Source organism: Drosophila biarmipes, chromosome 3L (genome assembly GCF_025231255.1).
Source record: "Drosophila biarmipes strain raj3 chromosome 3L, RU_DBia_V1.1, whole genome shotgun sequence".
Classification (NCBI taxonomy): Eukaryota; Metazoa; Arthropoda; class Insecta; order Diptera; family Drosophilidae; genus Drosophila; species Drosophila biarmipes.
In genome coordinates this window covers 14748359-14765856 of record NC_066613.1, presented here as the reverse complement: position 1 = coordinate 14765856, position 17498 = coordinate 14748359, and the positions used below count along the sequence as shown (strand labels likewise).

General features: G+C 46.0%; 4 protein-coding genes across 10 annotated transcripts; 2 read left to right on the top strand and 2 right to left on the bottom strand.

The window, feature by feature from the left end:
- Positions 1–101: 101 nt before the first annotated feature.
- On the bottom strand, positions 102–4290 carry LOC108028513 (akirin). 2 transcript variants are annotated; one of them, XM_017100395.3, is made up of 4 exons: positions 3934–4290; positions 1956–2337; positions 1270–1626; positions 102–1211 (listed from the first exon to the last, which is right to left on the bottom strand). In XM_017100395.3, the coding sequence occupies exons 2-4, from the start codon at positions 2191–2193 to the stop codon at positions 1201–1203; spliced, it is 606 nt and encodes a 201-aa protein (XP_016955884.1). In that variant the 5' UTR covers positions 2194–2337; positions 3934–4290; the 3' UTR covers positions 102–1200. The 2 variants fall into 2 exon arrangements, with proteins under 2 accessions (XP_016955884.1, XP_016955885.1); XM_017100396.3 differs by having other exon boundaries at positions 3938–4289.
- A 244-nt stretch (positions 4291–4534) lies between these two features.
- LOC108028444 (SH3 domain-binding glutamic acid-rich protein homolog) lies at positions 4535–9836 on the top strand. 6 transcript variants are annotated; one of them, XM_050885922.1, is made up of 6 exons: positions 4535–4740; positions 4808–4916; positions 6108–6542; positions 7635–7712; positions 7940–7997; positions 8052–9836. In XM_050885922.1, exons 2-6 carry the CDS (start codon positions 4872–4874, stop codon positions 8879–8881), a joined length of 1446 nt encoding a protein of 481 aa, XP_050741879.1. In that variant the 5' UTR covers positions 4535–4740; positions 4808–4871; the 3' UTR covers positions 8882–9836. The 6 variants fall into 6 exon arrangements, with proteins under 6 accessions (XP_050741879.1, XP_016955768.1, XP_043950674.1 ...); XM_017100279.3 differs by having other exon boundaries at positions 4536–4916; positions 8058–9836; XM_050885923.1 differs by lacking the exons at positions 4535–4740; positions 4808–4916 and adding an exon at positions 5542–5696.
- Positions 9727–13591, bottom strand: LOC108028443 (translocation protein SEC63 homolog). The gene is made up of 4 exons (XM_017100277.3): positions 13147–13591; positions 11655–12364; positions 10333–11590; positions 9727–10253 (listed from the first exon to the last, which is right to left on the bottom strand). The coding sequence occupies exons 1-4, from the start codon at positions 13268–13270 to the stop codon at positions 10075–10077; spliced, it is 2271 nt and encodes a 756-aa protein (XP_016955766.1). The 5' UTR covers positions 13271–13591; the 3' UTR covers positions 9727–10074.
- A 617-nt stretch (positions 13592–14208) lies between these two features.
- LOC108028732 (uncharacterized) lies at positions 14209–17338 on the top strand. Its single transcript, XM_017100697.3, has 7 exons — positions 14209–14421; positions 14475–14668; positions 14736–14870; positions 15237–15775; positions 15831–15920; positions 15988–16157; positions 16233–17338. Exons 1-7 carry the CDS (start codon positions 14327–14329, stop codon positions 17068–17070), a joined length of 2061 nt encoding a protein of 686 aa, XP_016956186.1. The 5' UTR covers positions 14209–14326; the 3' UTR covers positions 17071–17338.
- Positions 17339–17498: the final 160 nt, after the last annotated feature.

Below are 17498 nucleotides of genomic sequence, written 5' to 3'. Positions count from 1 at the left end.
TTTGGGTTGGTTTAAATAATAATGGGGGTTACAAACGGATGAAATTTAAAGATCATTTTACAAACAGAATTAAAAGCTTTAAAAAGAAAAGACCAGCGGACTTCTACAATTCATCATTTTATTTTTGTTTGTTTTAATATAAAAATGGCATTTCTTTACTAATTTTAAGTTTAAATTACTAATATAAAGTATGTATGATTGCGGTAATTGAAAAATATATATATATCATATATTCTTGTATATATTCTTCAGGGTGTGAAAAAAATATTTGTAATGAACATGAAACTTCTTCTGTCAAGCGTATTATATAAGAAAGCGTTCAATTTGACTTAATGGATATCATTTCTTTTCTTGTGTTATCTTTTTCGGTATTTTTTTCCGTATGTCGCAAAGCCAATCGAAACATTTCAGTTGTTTTGTGAGTGTTTACATTACTTTGCAATAATTTGCATCAAAGGAAGAAACAATTAACAAACGATACTCGAGAAAGTAGACAAAGCGGTCGCTTCTCGCCTTAGTACAACTAATATGCAAAAATAAACTATGAAAAGTGTTCATGAGTAGTGAGTTATCTTTGTTGCTTTAATGTTCGCCCCATTCGCTCGGGGCCTTCCGCCTTCCGCGCATAAATAACTATTTCAAAAACAATATAGTTTGATACGTTTTACATCATACCTTATATGCTACATGTACCTAACATTATATTTACCAATTCTGTCGGTCTGTTGTTATGTACGAAGCTACGTTTGAGGTTTCATTGAATCGTTCTCTCTACGGATGCACCATATATGTCTGCAGTGGCGTGTGCTTATAGTTCTGTTCTTCATATCAGATATTTGTCATTTTATTTAGAATTTTCGTTATGTGAAAAACATAAATTTAACAAGATTTCTTGGTTTCTTAGTTTTTTTTCTGCTTGCTGTTAAATAATTCATCCCTTTGCTGCTAACCGATACAATATATATGTAAATCTAGGCATAAACTATAACTGCTTTCTTCGCGTGTATTTCAAAATATATTAAACACGATGTATGCTGTAGTTTGTTTTTGTTGTTTTTTTTTTAGTTTTTTAGTTTTTTTTTTGTTGGTTTGTTTTAGTTTTAAATGAGGGCTGTTGTTGTCGCGGTAGATCTACCGTCACATAAGATCGTAGTGCAATTATTATTTTCCCTTGTGCGAGGCTCGAGGACCTGCACAGCCTTACGACAGGTCTGAAAAGGACAAGACAATTAGTAACCATATCAATGGGATCCCAATTTGAGTACTCACAGCTAGGCGCTGCCTCGTAGCGACGCTGTATCTGATCGTATGTGAACTTGACGAAGGCATCGTACTGCTCGGCCAGCTTGGTGGTCAGCACGGACTCGTAGCGCTCCCTCAGCTGGTTCTCCCGCTCCTTGATCATGCTCTCGCAGATGAGCTGCACCTGCTTGAACGTGAACAGGGCCTTCTCGCCGTGGCGCATCAGGTTCGGTGGGCTGTCCGGGCGGCGCGGGCTCTCCGGGCCCATCTCCGATCCGCTGGACTCCGAGTCCTGCATGCGCTCCAAGGCCGACGAGGTGATCGGCAGCTGTTTGCGCTTGTGCAGTCTCTTGATCTCGTTGCACAAGCTCTCGGCCATTTTGTCTGGAATTGGGAGGGGGTAAGGTGTTTAGAAATACCTGCACATTTTTAGGGGTGCTAGGAGACTAGAGAGATATAGGGGTTGGAAATCAATAAGGGGAGATTTCTTTTTATTACAGTTCTCATATTACAGAAAAAGGATCCGGAATAGGTTATCCATTATATGTTAAAGAAGAACTTGGATTGGAACTATTAAGATTGTTGAATACATCACGTTTCCTCATTATCCGTCATTATCATTATCTTAGTAACACCAGGGATAAAGCTGCATATTGATAACTTAACCGCACAAGACACAGACTTTAAGTGATTCCTCATCCTTATTAACTCACCTGGCGACATCTTGGCCAGCGAGGCCTCGCTGAACGGACTGGGCTCGGTGTTGTCCTTGGCGAATCGGTTGCTGGGCGTGTGGGGCAGTCCTGCCGAGGTGCTGGGGCCGTCGCGGGACGGGGACGCTGGGCCGCCGTTGCTCCCGGCCTGGCCGAACGGATTGCAGCGCCGGCGCTTCGGAGGACGCTGGTTCATCGACTCCCAGTCTAAGGCGCGTTTCAGGGTTGCACAGGCCATCGCTATGATTGAGGTTCTGCTTCCCGGGGTTCTTCTGAGGGACTGATGTAGATGGCTCGCCTGATTGTAGGTAGCTGTTGCTGATTATTGCCTCGGTGTCGGGTGATGGATGATGGATGCTGCAGATGGATGATCGAGCGTCGGCTGCAAGGGGCAAGCAAACAATGAATGAGTAAAGTGAAGTGAACACCTTGCTGGCGAGAGGCCACAAACTGGTTTCAAGGAAAAACAGGATTCACAGGCGTGCACTCACGCACACGCAGCCAATAAAAGAAAATGGTGCAGCGATTTATGGCGAAGCCAGTGCTGGCAGTATGGCTTATCTCCCTAGATATAGCGGGGAATAATATCATTTCCTTATCTTATCGCTTCTGGAGGCCGTGATTTTCGAAATGACTTCGAGGGGCAAGATAACTAGCAATACGGGGGCTGTCTTTCAAGAGATTGATTTGGTAGAAACATCAGCATAAGTTACTTATAATTTAAATGCACATAAAGCTGCATAAATTAAATATTAAAATGCTTTTAAAATGCTATTTAGCCATAATTACGGCAAGCCGATCTCTTTTCCAAGAAAACCATTTATAAACCTAAACAGCTAAAAAGCTTTTAGAAGCCAAGTCCGCCTAACTTTAATGACTTTGATGACGTTAGGTTTAGGACAAGGCGAAAGAGAGCTGAAAAATATACGAGCAGGCAAAAAATAAAACATGAAGTGACGGTTCCCAATTTAACATTCGTCATGGTTTCATTTTGCCAAGACGTCAAGCTCCAAGATTATTAACTTAAGTTTATGTTAAATTTATTAGGGTAATTCAAGTATGTTAAAATGAAATTATATCTCTATCGGAGTAGGGTTTAAACTTTAAATGGTCCTTAAAAAGCCTAGCTACTTTTCAGGGTCCTAGCTATTTCCGGCCATAGCCGACAGCTCCGATGCCCTGCAAGCAGCTGCTGTCCGCAGGAAAAGAAAAGGGCGATACCGAATCGGAATTCCCACTCCGAATGACCAGCGACTCCGAACGGAGGGAGAAACGTGCAAAGAAAGTGGAGAAGCGGAAAAGCGAAGAAACGAAGTGGCGCAGCGCAATTAAAGGACGGCCGACAGTGAAACCACCACACAAAGGCAACAACAACGGCGGCAATGCATAGCAATGCAAGAAGACAGAAAGGAGCAAAGGAGCAGGGGAAAGTGTTAACTGTAACAGCAAAGCAACCACCGACAACACTACGCATGAAAAGGATAATAAGCGTGGTCTCCTGCTCTCCGCTTTTTGGCCCCTTCCTTCTCTTCCTCTTCCTCTTTGCTGCAGCGGCAGCTGTACCAGCTGTTTTCCGCACCAACACACGCACACGGCCAGAGTTCGATTAACCTCAACACGTGTGTGTGTGCGGGAGAGTTTGCTGCTCTCCTTCTCGTCCCATAATTTATACTTTTTTCTTAGCCACATTTAATGCGCTTTTTGTTTCTACGTTTTACTCTTTTACGTGACAAATACCAGAGATTAGTTTAAAAAAAACGAAACCAAAATGACAGCAGCCAATGCGATCACACTAGTTGTCTCGCTCTGGCCTGCACAGCAGCAGCCACACACGCACGCACACAGAGACACGCACACGCACACCGTTGTGAGTTGGAATGTTGATTTCATGAAATTTTAAAAATGGTCGAATCGCATATCATTATCAGCTTTCCAGCGGAAAAACGCTGAGCCACACTTTTCACACCATCGCACTTACGTACGTTAATCGGATTCTCTGGCTCTTTCGGCTCTCTTGCTTCGCTTTCTGCACCACTTCACACGCGCTTTATTTACTTTTTTATTGTGCCACTACTCCGCTGGCACATACGCACGCACATTCACGGCCCAACTTCGGTTTAGGTGGTTAATCTATATGCTCGGGTGGAAATTAGTATTGCTCCGGCTGGCTGGTTGTTTGAGCAATATTCCAAAGGCCACTGAAATGCACTGACAGTAGGTGTTCGACGTCTGCGACTCGCCTTGTTTAATTTACAAATTTTCGTCTCGATTCTTGGCAAAAATGGACGACGACGTGCGTGACGGGTGAACGGTGTGACCGCAGGGCGACCGTTGCAATTGGCCACGCTGTATACGGCCAGTACGGGCACACTAGACGGTTGGTTGGTGTCTCGACTAACATTTTGGTGTGGCCGTACCGCCGGTGCTGGTTGGTATATACCATACAAAACACCAAAACCTTATTTGAAATACGGTCATACTCAATATTAGGTTGCGGTCCTCGCTATAATAGCACAGACACCCTCCGTTATAGTGTGACCGTACTGCGGCGCACCTTTTAGTATATTTCCCCGCCGGGTGGCATTTTAGCGCCACCGCCACACTAATCCGTTCAGCACGACAAAGTTGGAAATAATTTCCACTCCTGATAAATATCAGATATTTTTGCACTTTTATAAGCGACGCCAGGTCCCCTTTTGCCATCCGCGTCTTCGCCGTTTTCACAGCCCACAGAACCCACGACCTTGCCCAGTGCGTGTGCCTTCGTCGCCAGTGAAAACATTACGTAGGGGTAACGGAAGAAAGCAGGAAAAGAAAAGATCTAAAAATATTTTTAATCGCCGTGAAAGTAGCCAGCGCATCTCAGTCGCAAAATATCATTTAATTAGCGCTGCGAGGACACCACTAACCGCGAAAATGGTCTTGAAAGTCTACGTCAGCGGCATGTCCGGCAACAAGGAGGTGAGTTTGTGGGCGTGGCGGGCTGGAACCGCAGATAGTGTCATGTTATTGGAATGTTTGGCCCTGTTATTAGCAGCAAACATCGGGGGAAGAAACTGAAAGAGAAAAGAACCAAACCAAAGTGGTGACGAATGCAGTGCAAATTCTATTTCTTCTGCTGCGCTCTATGCCACTGCGTGTGTGTGTATTGTATGTGTGGCATGTATGTGCGCTTGTTTGTACAGTCGAAGAAAAACAAGTGGGTATTTTCGTGGGCTTGCCTGTGTGCGGCTCTTGGTGGTGGCAAGAAGCAGCACAAACATACACTTCATTGCCCATATAAGCTTATTCCACTGTGAACTGTAAATTGTTCGTGGAAGAGGGAGATTTCCATTGATCGCGGTTGCGTGGGCTGCGTGTGTGTGCGTGCATGCGTAGTGTGATTCACCACCTTTCCCCGCCTTCTCTTTCGCCGCCTTTGTTCAATTGGAAGCGTCTCTCCCAATCAGAACAAAAACATAACGGTCATTGTGCGGACCACAATGCTTTTGTCTTTGCACTGCCTACACTTCTAGAAAAAGGTCTGCGAAATCAGAGGAAGATACAACTCCTTATCGCAGGCTAATTACCAGAGTGCAAGATTCATTTCACTAGGGGCTCTATCATATCGCGGTTCTTGGGCCGTTCGCTTGGTGTGGGAGTGGGCCTTGCGTGTGCTGGTGTGCGTTGGGGCTTGCCGGTAACATTTCATTGCCGATAAGTCATCACTGTAATTAACAGTGTTGGCCTACAGCTTTAAAGGTAGTTACACTGAACAAAATTAGATATCTACAATGGTAGCCCCATCTTGCTGAGAATTTTAAGTAAAGCTTAGAGTGTTTTTGAATATAAAATATGAGATACATATATCCTGGCTTAAACTAATGAATTCAGATTTTCTTTGTATTAAAAAAAAAAAAATATTATAAACTAGTTATAGGTGAGCTATCTTAATGTTTATATTTTTATTTTAAGAGGAAATAATCCAACAAAAGAAGATGCCATATTAGAAGGGGAAAGAAATTACAAAGCAAATTAAATGGTATTTTAAAATATTAGGAAAAAAAATGTATAAAAATATTGTTTTACATCTCAGAAGAATGTGTTCCATGCTTTCCACACAAAAATGTTAGAATCAACTCTACTAACACTCTGAACCTTAATTTTTTGCAGGTCAAGAAGCGCCAGCAGCGCGTCCTGATGATCCTGGACAGCAAGAACATCAAGTACGACACTGTGGACATCACGGAGCCCGGCAAGGAGTCCGAGAAGGAGTTGATGCAGAACAAATCGACGAGCAGCGGCGGCACGGTCAGCGACCCAGAGCCCCGCCATCCGCTGCCGCCCCAGCTCTTCAACGACGACGAGTACTGCGGCGACTACGACGCCTTCGACATGGCCAACGAGATCGACACCCTGGAGGTGTTCCTCAAGCTGGCCACAGCCGACACCACGGCGGTAAGCACCGCCCAAATCGAACTGAAGCAGGAGAACGGCGAGGCCAAGAAGGAGGAGGCCGAGGCGGAGGCGGAGGAGAAGAAGCCGGATGAGGAGAAGCCAGAGGGCGGCGAGGGCGACGCCAAGGACGAGGCTGCGGAGAAGGCCGAGGTTTGAGCTTGAGCTACTTTCACGTATTTTCCGTTAACTGTTACGACGCCACAAACGATCGATGTCAGCAATCATCTGCAGCAAAGCAATAGAATTAACAGCAAGACCTTGCTACTAAAGCCAACTAAAGTTAACTGCAGCTAAACCCGTAATGTAATCTAACAGCACAGACACTACCACCACTCTCCACTTCTATATTTATAACACCTGTCTCCGGTTTCTACTCCTATGGGTTCGGGGGAAATGGAATATTTTATTGGGTTTTTTCCATTTTTTTTTTTATTATTTCTATGCGCAATATAATGGAAGAAAGTTATATACCTTTTATAAATTGTATAACGTTTTAATATCCCGAGATCTATCACATTTTAACAATTCTTAGTGTTCCTCCTAACATTTTATTAGTGCCAGTTGCCCCAAACCCAATAGGACTAGAGATCGGAAGCTGACACGTTTATCTTCTAATTGTGTTTACCTTTTTAACGAATTCATCATGACGACTGCGGTCCATAAGTTAAGGTTACGAGCGTATTTAAGCGAGGGCTTTCGATTGTGTTAGCCCCCGGAGGAAAAGACAATTTTAATCAAAATATTTATATTCATTCACTTACATCCAACACCTTTGTATGTACCATTTATACACACCTGTGAGGACTCTGAATACACGCCAGCACATAAGCCTAAGTTGGACTAGTGTAGAGAGCTGAACATTTCTGATGCAGCCGTTATGTTAATGCTAAAACATAAAAATGCGCTGCCCCTGTAATAAAAGGAAATATATTTGTATTAACTAAAAAATCATAACCAACAGCAAGCTTGTTTTTCTAACACTGATAACACACCTAAACCGTAACACCAGCACAGCATTAACTCAAAGGCAAACCTAACGAAAGGAATGAAAGTAAACTAAGCTGATCCATCAAAAAAATTGTATAAAGAGGTTTTAAAAAGTCGGTAATAAGGTCAGAGGAAAATGCCCTTGAAAAATATTTCAAAACTGTCACACCACACCCTATATCGATTTTCTTGAGCACTTTATAAGACTACTCTGCAATGTAAATTCGGTTCTAATGATTTCATGATTCTTCAAAGAACGAAGACGGGGACGGCGAGGACAAAAAGAAAGCAGAGGGCGAAGGTGAAGATGCCGCCGAAAACGCCGATGAAAAGGTAATAGATCGATAGATGATGCATGCCAAACCCATAACACTAGAGTCGTAGAGCTTGTAGAATCTAAAAAGGCATGATCTTGCACTCCAGTAGCCCAGCAGGGTAGAGATCCCACTGATCTGATCTTGTATATACATTTTCCACCTTCCACCTTACCCTAAAAAACCCCCACATATCGACAACCCACAAACATTCGCACGCACCACAATCCAACCACCCACAAAAAGACTGAAACCGCAGAGGGCGAAGAGTCCGAGGATAAGAAGAAGGAAGAGGAAACCACAGGTAAAGGTAGAAGAAGGTCCTTAGACACTAATCACAATTTGTATCCTGATGAAGAAACAGAGAAAACCGAAAAGAGTGAAGAAAAATCTGAGGATGCTGCCCAAGAAGAAACCGAAGGGGATGATAAAAAGGATGATACGGAGAAAGCAGAGGAAGATGATACCAAAGATAAACCCAAAGGCGATGGTGGAGAAGATACCAAGGATAAATCCGAGGATGTTGATGCAGAAAAGACGAAAGATTCTGATACAGAAAAATCCGAAGAAGACGGTACCAAAGATACACCAGAAGGTGGCGAGGATAAAGAGTCCAAAGACAAGCCAGCAGAAGTTGGCACTGAAAGGACGACGGAAGATGACGCCGAAGAGGATGACAAAGAGGATACCAAGGATAAACCCGAGGAAGTTGACACGGAAAAGTCCGAGAAAGATGATGACAAAGTAAAAACCGAAGATGAGAAGGGTGATGATACCAAAGAAAAACCTGAGGAAGTTGATACAGAAGAATCCCAGGAAGATACTACTGAAGTTAAAGCTAAAAGTGATGAGGAAGGGGATTCCGAAGATAAGCCCAAGGCTGATAGTAACGATACCAAAGAAGAACCCCAGGAAGTCGACACAGAAAAGGAAGAAGTAAAAACCGAAGAAGATGATACCGTAGAAAAATCCGAAGATAAGACAGAAGAATCCGAAAAGGAAGAGGTCAAGGTAAAAAGCCAAGGTGAAGAGGCAGAGGATACGAAAGAAAAACCCGAAGAAGAGGTCAAAGAACCCACCGAAGGAAATAAGCCAGAAGAATCGGTGGCAGAGGACACGGACGAAAAAGAAGAAAGTAAACCGGCTGAGGAGAAATCCTCTTCCGAAGAAAGCGAAGAAGAGGAATAATAGCGTACGCCCAAAACGACCACCACTACACACTGACATCAGCCCCACCAACACCGCTGCACAAACACCCTCATTCGCACATCAAAACGCACATTTAGCCAAATAGTACCGAAAAAGTTTTGTAAATAGAAACAAGAACCCACTAATAACGAATCTGGTGACGGGTAACGAACCCTAGCGTAAGGCTCTATGTGACTTTAATTCATAATTCTACACCTTTCATCCAAAAATGACACGCTCCTGCCTACAACAGCAGCAAAAGAAGCAAGCGACGATAACAACAGCAGTGAAGACCTCGAATTCTTCAGATTCCCAGTCGGATCTCTTTTTGGAAAGCGAGCGGGCAGCGGCTGCGCAGTAGGCGTCGACGTCAACGCAGGACAACGACCTCTACTTAATTAAAATCTATTTTTTAAAAGTTATTCGGGCTTGTTTCGAGTTCAACCAGTTTTTTGGCGAAACTTTTTCTAAATTATTCAAAATGTTACATTTTTTTATCGATTTTATTTAAAAAAGTAATAGAAACTTATTAACGGAATTTACTTGTGGTTTTGGAACCTAAGGACTACAAACAATTACATTTTATTAAAAAGGTTTACAATAATCTAGTGAAACGCTGTTGAACAAAGCTATAACAAATTACAGAATACTTGTTTAATGAAATGAATACCTTGAAATGATTTAAATTAAAGTTATTGTGGTGCTACTCATAAAAATGTAACATATTTTAATAAATTTAATGTTAATTCTCAAAAAGTTAAGCTATTATCCGGTAAAATCAAACTGGTGAAAACCCTAACAAGCCCGAAAATGTTTTTCATTTGATTTACAACACAACAAAAAAGTAGTAATATCAATAGACTTTTGTATTTACGTGTCTCACTTTTAGTTCTTGTATCCAAATAATTAAATATACAGTACATTATAATTATGTTTAGTACAGTACACGGTAAAATGAAGTTATAGTTATTTACGCACTAGTTCGGGGTCTTTTCCATTACAAAACTAGTAAAAATGCGAAGGAAGGGTCGCATTGGGGTGCCTCCTCCGCCACGCGAAACTCATTTACTAAAAGGAAAACAAAGAGGCTTTTCTTCCGTCCCAGAGAAAGAGAGAGGAGGTTGAGGTTGATTGGGGTTCGGGACGCCCGTCCATCCTTCCGTCGGTCGGTCCGTCTGTCCGTCCATCTAGATCTAGTCGCTGTCCTCCTCGTCGGACGTGTCTGTGGTGTAGTCGCTCAGGTTCTCCTGCTGGTCATTGTGCTCCGGCTCCGATTCGCTCAGGTCCCACTGGGGATGGTCTGTCGGTGGTGCGGGCGCCTTCTGCACATCCAGTTTCAGCTCCTGCTGCTGGTCCATGCCCAAATAGGAGTCTAAAACGGGGGAGGAATGAGTAATAGCCAAAATTTGGTTCTGAGGAATTCGCGCTTCGAAGTAAAAGGAGTAACTCACCAGATCTCAGGCACACGGTAAACGTGTAGACGCCGGGCCAGCGTGGCGCGGTGAACTTCAGCTGGATCTCCTCCTTCTCGACCAGATTGGTCACGTGATAGGGCGCCGTCAGCAGGGTGCGCGACTTGCGGTCGCAGATGTAGGTCCACCAGTACTCCTGCTTCTCCTCGGGGAAGTAGGGGCAGTGGACGGTGTGCGACAGCCGGGACTTGCCCTCGAGACGCTCCCTCTTGTTAAGCTTGGCTTGCAGTCGCTCCCACTCCTCGTCATCGTCGTCGTCCAGCGAGGAGTTATTCTTGCCCTTCTCCTCGTCCTCGCTGCCACTACCGGCAGCCGACTCAACATCGCTGCCCTCCGCATTACCGGCCTCTGATTCGGCATCGGAGTTGCCCGCCGCCGCCGCTTGATCCTCGGAAGCCGTGTTCGTAGCTGTGGCCGCCGCCTTGGCCGGCACCTTCTTCTGGTTGTTTTTCTGGTTCTGGGCTGGCTTCTTGCCTCCCTTTCCCTTGCCACCCTTGCGTGGTTTTGCCCAGGCGGAGGCCTTCTTGACCGGCAAAGCGGCGGCGGCAGCCTCGTCCTCATCCCCGGCAGCCTCCTCGTTGGCCTCATCTTTGATGCCCTGCTTCTCGGGCACCTTGGTGTCACCGAACAGCGACTTCATGTCCTTGCGCTCCAGCGTAACCGTGACCGTGACTATGGCCCCAGCGGTAACCACATTGGTGTTCTCATCGTCGATGACCTCGCAGCGGATGGAGAAATCAATCAACGGCATCTTGCCCAGCACTTTCATGGTGTTCTCGTACTCAAAGTCCGAAAGGTTCTTCAACAGCTGGCGACTCTCCTCCGGCTTCAGCTGGGCGAATTGCTGCAGGTTCTTGACGTGCCGCTTCTTGTTCATGAAGTACAGGTGGTCCTCGGTGAGGTGGGGCAGTTGCAGCAGCGGCGACTTGAACTCCCACAGACCCTGGATGATCATCGGCGACATCTTCATGCAGTTCTCGATCGTTTCGATGCTGGGCAGGCGGGGCACACGTCGTGCATAGGCCATCATGACCAACTGATGGACGCAGGAGACCATCTCCTGAACCAGATAAGGGCACTTCTTTACCACAAACTGGCGGTCGCGCTCCAGAGTTTCCGGATTGAGGGGCATGCGACTGAGATGGGCATGCAGGATGGCGCGAGCCTTGATGGAGTACATGCGGCACAGCGGATGCTCCTTGCACTTCTCATTTAGGTTGGGTAGCTGCCGAATGAGCTGGATCGGAAAAGGGGATATCATTAGCAACTAATTAGTTGGAAAGATCGCAGAATACACTAACCGCTGGCACCTCATCGTTGTCCGACTGGCGCTCCTGCACCTGCGAGTTGTGGCGCTTGTCAAACTCCAAACTGGCCGCCAGCACCATAAGGGCACGCTTGAGCAGCATGTGTGGCGTCTTGTGGATAAAGTAGAAGTACATCTGGGTGGTGTCCAGCAGCACCTTGTCGCCGCTGAAGCGAATGGATCGATACCACCAAACGCCCACCGCCGAGGGCATGGCCACCATGAAGACCAAACCGTACAGACCCAAGACCCAAACACTGTTCTCCTTCTCCACAATCCACGAGGGCAGGGCGATGCCGAAGGACATGGCTCCCGGTCCATCGGGATTACCGTACTTTTCGTAGTTCTCCTTGGCCACTTCGTCGGTCAGCGCCTGATACGCCTTGCTCAGCATCATGAAGGACTTCTCGTCACCCGTCTCCTTGTCGGGATGGAGCACCTTGGAGAGCCGGTAGTAGGCCTTCTTGATCTCGGCCTGCGACGAGGTGGGCGGCACGTTCAGGATCTCGAAGGGATCGAAGCTGGCCATCTCGTAGTCGAACTGCGAGACGCGGTACGTGAGGAAGAGCAGCAGGGCCCAACCCAGCACGATGGTCAGCTTGATGGCCCATGACGTGAGAGCCCTGTACGGCTCGGCGCTGGCCAGAATGGCCTTCTTCTTGATGCAGTCGGCGCACTGGCATTCCTCGTTTAGCTTGCCGTGATCTGCAGGTGAAGATACGAAAATCGGGTAGGAAAGGGTGAAATCGACTTGACTTTTAGATTAAAATTCAGATTAGATTAGAACAGTGGTTTAAAAGAATATTAATTGAGATACAAAATCTCTTGGATAAAACGTACAGCTTCCGTTAAGAAATAATCCCTAAAAATCCAAATTCTAGAAAATATACTTTTGGGAGACGAGTTCCAAATGGGTTTCAATGTTCATTCTACATGTTTTTGAGTGGATTCAAAGAAACGAAAATACTGTTTCAAAGATCAAGCGATTATTAGGAACCCACTAAGTGTTCTTGTTACCGGGAATGCCAGCATTACAGAAATGAAAATATCGCGAGAGTGAAAATCTTGGGAGAGCAGCCAGAGTGTGTGTGTGTGCAAAGTTCACACGCTTGACCTCAAGATCGCGATAAGTCACGATCCCGACTGCCGGTCACGGTGACTGTGGCATTATCGCGACTTTCGCGACGCATGAACGCGCGTGGAGCGTAGAGTGCGCTGTCCCAATTGGGAAGTGAAGAGAGCCCGACTTGCGGTAATCGCAGCTTTCACCACTACGACGACGCTGAGCTGACGTTGTTAGAATCGCTTATTGGAACGTGTCCATTTGCAGCGGGAGAGGGAGTGCGAGAGGAAGGGGGCAATCTATGTCTTACTGGCCCTCACTCACTCACACACCCGCGCACTGCTGCAGGTGGACTACGGAAAAAAAAAGTAAAGAGCGGAGAGAGTGCGATTAACATCGGCTGGGCAGCGGCAGCGGCACTAACCTTCTTTCTTTTTACGTGGCCAATAGTAAATGGTGGTCGGTATCAATATTAGCGCCAAGAACGATAACACAAAGTAGTAGAACGTTCCGCCGCTCTCATCGTACTGGAACTTTTGGCCCGCCATCTCCGAAAGCGACTATATATTTAGTATTTCGTCTGGCTCTGGCACTGGCCTTTCCGCTTTCCCTTGCACTTTTCCTCCTCCGGCAGCTCCAGCTGATGTTGCTGTCGCGGTGGAGTTATCGCTTCAATCGCTGCTCCCCGTGGAATTTCGATCGACGGGCGGCTGACTGCGGGGGCGGGCGGTCCAGTGGGGGCGGGAGCTGTTGCTGCTGCGTGATTTCCCGAGATTTGCACGCCGCGAATTTAAAAAACTCTGTATTTACACCGACGCATGAGACTGACACGTAGGGTTGTTTGGCTCGTGCTGGAACCGATAGGCGGAACTGGTAGCGGAGCCGGTTCGATTGCTCGGCTATCGATTGGCAGGCGACCACTGTTGTTCACTAGGGCTCCCAGGGCTTGTGATTCCTGCACCGGAAGAAAACTTTATAGCTTGCCATTTACAGTTTGGTTAAAGGAAGAGCAATAAAAAAAAAAAAAAAGTGTATGATCGATGTCTAAAATAGTTGTTCTGGTGCTTTTCGTTGTAAAAATTTACCATATTTACAAACAAGGTGAATTAAAAATATTAGAAAACTGGAAATTATTGTTTAATTATTTACTAGAGTGAATTTGAAACCTAACCCATCAGGAATTACAGTGATAGCATTCAATTATAAGTGAAAAAAGTGCCAGTGGAATCAGTCTATAAAAGGAGTGCCACAGTCTGGCAGCACTATGCGCTAGCTTTAATCTCCTATCGATGGTTCGCGGCAGGTGCTTGGGTGTATTTTTTGGAATTTCTCAATAATGTGATCCAATAAGATACTTTTATTTTCTTACCAACCCGACAAAGATTTCCCTGAATGGGTAGCAGCAAAATTGCAGAAAACTATTTTGCTAGCGGATAGTAAGACCAGTTAGGGTTTGTCTGGCCTCGCGTTTTGGTATTTTTGGTACGATCGAGGGATTAGTAAGCAGACGACAAAATGTGCTCATATAAGTTGGTGATTTCCCGGCCTAACTCCATTAGCTGAGCAACTGCGGCAACGAAGAGGTCTATTTCCGGAGATTCAACATGGCAGAAGCTAGAGAAAACCGCCGCACCGCCCGCGAAGTGCAACAAGACTTTGCCGTGTCTCTCGGCTACGCCGAGGAGATTATCTGGGATTTGTAAGTACTGCGCAATTGACTTTCCGGTGGCTAAAGGCCGGATTGCATTTCAGGCTGTCCCAGGAGCAGGCCCACGTGCTGGATCAGAAACTTAGGGAGCTGATTCGAGATCCTCCAGAGCCATCAGCTGAAGAATTGGCCAACAGGTCTCGTGCTGAAAATGAGAAGGAGGCGAAAGCCCGGGCGAAGCTTATCGCAGATAATACGAAGGCGCGTCAGACCATTTTCGATGCCGTTTGGGAGCAGCGTAAGCGGGGGAACCAAACCAAATGGTACATATAATCGATTGCATAAGCCCTTGATTTATGCTCCAGGTAAATACACCAACCGTCAATCGCTTACTGCCCTCATCTACGTAATGGTGGTGACCGACCAAAAGGACGTTAATCGCGCAGAGGACTCCAGGACTTTCAGCTGCCATCCTGTTTTCCGGGCCCGTCGATGCATCAGTGAGTAATCCCAGGCGCTTTGACAAGTGTTAAGCCTATATTGTCTATCAATGCTAGACCTGATGCGCAATTGGTGAATCACTTTACAGTATTGTTTCAATTCTTTAGAAACCCATTTATACAGACTACAGAAAGCTGTAATGAAATGAATTATAGATATTATACAATATCCTCTTAGCACATGTAGTTCGTAAACAAAAAGTTAGGGCGTTATAATTGGCGTCTTTTGCTCAGACTTTCGAACAGATAAGATTAGAAAATTACTTTTGTACTAATATTCTGTGTACTTAAGTCAGGAAAAAGAAAGGGGGGAGAGTTGACCATGCTGTCCTGTTAAATACCATACCACTTCTTTATTTTCCCCAGCTGAAAACAGTGGTCGCAGCAGCGACAGCTCCGATTGCTGCAATCTGTTCATTGACGAGACGGGTCGTGTCTACCAGAACTGGGAGCAGTATGTGGACACCAACGAGCTGCCCGAGGGTGTTATGGTGGCCCCGGAGAAGGGTGTCTACCGCCTGGGCACCAATGGAGTGCGTCTGGACAAGTACCTAACGCCTGCTGGCAGACCCAACACGAAGATTCTGGGCTACCTGGACACGGGATCGGCGATCGGAGGCTTCGCTGCCGCCTGCGTGCCCATAGCTGCCCTCCTAACGCTGCCTGTATCGGCTCCGCTGATGGCCGCAGCCGGAGCCGTGGGTTTGGCCAGTGCAGGATACGCGACAGTCCGCTCCGGCGCCAAGTTGGTGGATCGCAGCAAGCACGAGCAGTCGATCAATGTCACGAACCGCGATGCACGCGGCCATTGGATTGGCGTGGCTGCGGGCACTGTGGGGTTGGGAGCTGCCGGAGCCACCACAGCCTTGACTGCGGCGACCAATGCCGGACAGGAGGTGGGAGCGGTAAGTCAGTCAAATTTAATTTAAAATCTTACATCTACAAAATGGCATCTTGTAGATCACTCAGTTGACTGTAAATGGCATGAACATCTCTTCCATCGTGGTTTCGGGCACTGGAGTGGCCAACGGTGTGCTGGACTTGATATTGGTAAGTCACATGGTGGTCGATGGTGGCTGACTCCAAGAAGCTGCGCTAAATTTGGCTAACCACACAGAAAGTCCAGGATGGTGACGACATCACTGGCATGGATGTGTTGCAGCTGTCCGCTTCCCTGGTGCTGCTTACGCACAGCGTCTACAACTTCAAATTAGCTTCGACCATCATCACTGAGACGGCCAACAATAATATAGCCGGTTTTCGTGATACTCTTAGCAATCGACAAAGGTAAATTCAGCCTAGTTTAGATAAGGTCTCAGCATTAACTGGCTTGTTAAACGATATTGGCTCGTATCCTCGCAGACGCTCCTTCGACAAGATGTCCAAAGAGACCGTTCGACTGCGGGGCACCACTCGCGGCAAGCTGGACATTATTCGAAACGTGAACGAGATGCCATCGCGCCAGCAGTTCAACGATCTGTACAAGATCAATAAAAACCTGAACCAGCAGGGCGTGCGGTACTCTTTTGCACCCGATGGACAAGGAGTCCTGCTGAACGGTGAGGTGCAGACCACGGCGGCTGAATTGCGGGCCAGTGTGCAGCATAACCAGGGACCCAACGTCCTGGGACAAGTCTCTCAGCAGATTCCCGCTAGCCACGGAGACTCGGGGCGGCTGCATTTGGACGGCCTTAATCCGGTTTCCCGACTTATTGGACCAATGCCTACGGCGAAGCCGCGCCAGGAACCCAGTACTTATGCCGCTGGTGTGTTTGCCTTGGAGCTTAGCTCCGTGGTTGTTGAAGGCGTGACGTTTGCGCTGCAGGAGTACGGCAGAGTTATCTTTGATCACGTCATTAATGCCGAGAGTTTTGAGGACCTTATCAACGGCATGGCCGATAATCTAGAACCGGAAGTCTTTGACTTTGTCATGAAGCTGACACGCACCTTCATGGACACCATGCTAGATGACCTAACCTCTATGCTGAAGTTCTTCATTTCGACGGAGTCTGTGCTTTTCCGCATCCTGCAGCAGCTGATGACTCACTACCCGAACATGCCTTATAGAGTGGTGGAGGAACACACTGGAGATATCATACGAGCGGTCAAGGAGTACTTCCTGTCCCTCAACCCTAACTCGTATACCAGACTCCAGAAGTGCCCCAATTGTGTCGGCTACTTCAGCATGTGTCCCTTGTAAACGTACATTCATGTATGCAGAAAAATTCCTTATACTAACTTTGGATTTTAAAGCCATCAAGATGTGATGATTGGTGCCTTGTAGTTAAAACACAAAGAAATGCACAAACCTTTTGATGCTGTGGATATGTTACATATACAATTTTTATAACCCTTTTATTTTAAAAATGAAATTTAACCAAAAACAAGCACAAACTACTTAGTGGACACTGTTTTTTACGAAAACTGAGCACAGCTTGACATTTATAAAATAAAAATAAAAACAAAAATCAGCCAAAAAAAAATATTCAATTTTTAATTTATAATGAAAATGTAAAAATTAAAAAAATTTCGGGATTAGCTTCATATAAAGTAGATTTCTTCACACTTTGACATTTTACATGTTAAACATGAAAGCGTATATTGACATGTAAAAATATTTTAATATGA

Bases quoted from the DNA above. Each gene is read 5' to 3' on its own strand.
- LOC108028513 (XM_017100395.3), bottom strand. From the start codon at position 2,193: ATGGCCTGTGCAACCCTGAAACGCGCCTTAGACTGGGAGTCGATGAAC. The intron at 1,627-1,955 runs GTGAGTTAATAA...TCCCAATTCCAG, and splicing joins GCTGGCCAAGATGTCGCCAG to ACAAAATGGCCGAGAGCTTG.
- LOC108028443 (XM_017100277.3), bottom strand. From the start codon at position 13,270: ATGGCGGGCCAAAAGTTCCAGTACGATGAGAGCGGCGGAACGTTCTAC. The intron at 11,591-11,654 runs GTTAGTGTATTC...TTTCCGATCCAG, and splicing joins ACAACGATGAGGTGCCAGCG to CTCATTCGGCAGCTACCCAA. The intron at 10,254-10,332 runs GTGAGTTACTCC...CCCCCGTTTTAG, and splicing joins TACCGTGTGCCTGAGATCTG to ACTCCTATTTGGGCATGGAC.
- LOC108028444 (XM_050885922.1), top strand. From the start codon at position 4,872: ATGGTCTTGAAAGTCTACGTCAGCGGCATGTCCGGCAACAAGGAG. The intron at 4,917-6,107 runs GTGAGTTTGTGG...AATTTTTTGCAG, and splicing joins GCATGTCCGGCAACAAGGAG to GTCAAGAAGCGCCAGCAGCG. The intron at 6,543-7,634 runs GTTTGAGCTTGA...GATTCTTCAAAG, and splicing joins AGGCTGCGGAGAAGGCCGAG to AACGAAGACGGGGACGGCGA.
- LOC108028732 (XM_017100697.3), top strand. From the start codon at position 14,327: ATGGCAGAAGCTAGAGAAAACCGCCGCACCGCCCGCGAAGTGCAACAA. The intron at 14,669-14,735 runs GTAAGCGGGGGA...TTTATGCTCCAG, and splicing joins CGATGCCGTTTGGGAGCAGC to GTAAATACACCAACCGTCAA. The intron at 15,921-15,987 runs GTAAGTCACATG...CTAACCACACAG, and splicing joins GTGTGCTGGACTTGATATTG to AAAGTCCAGGATGGTGACGA.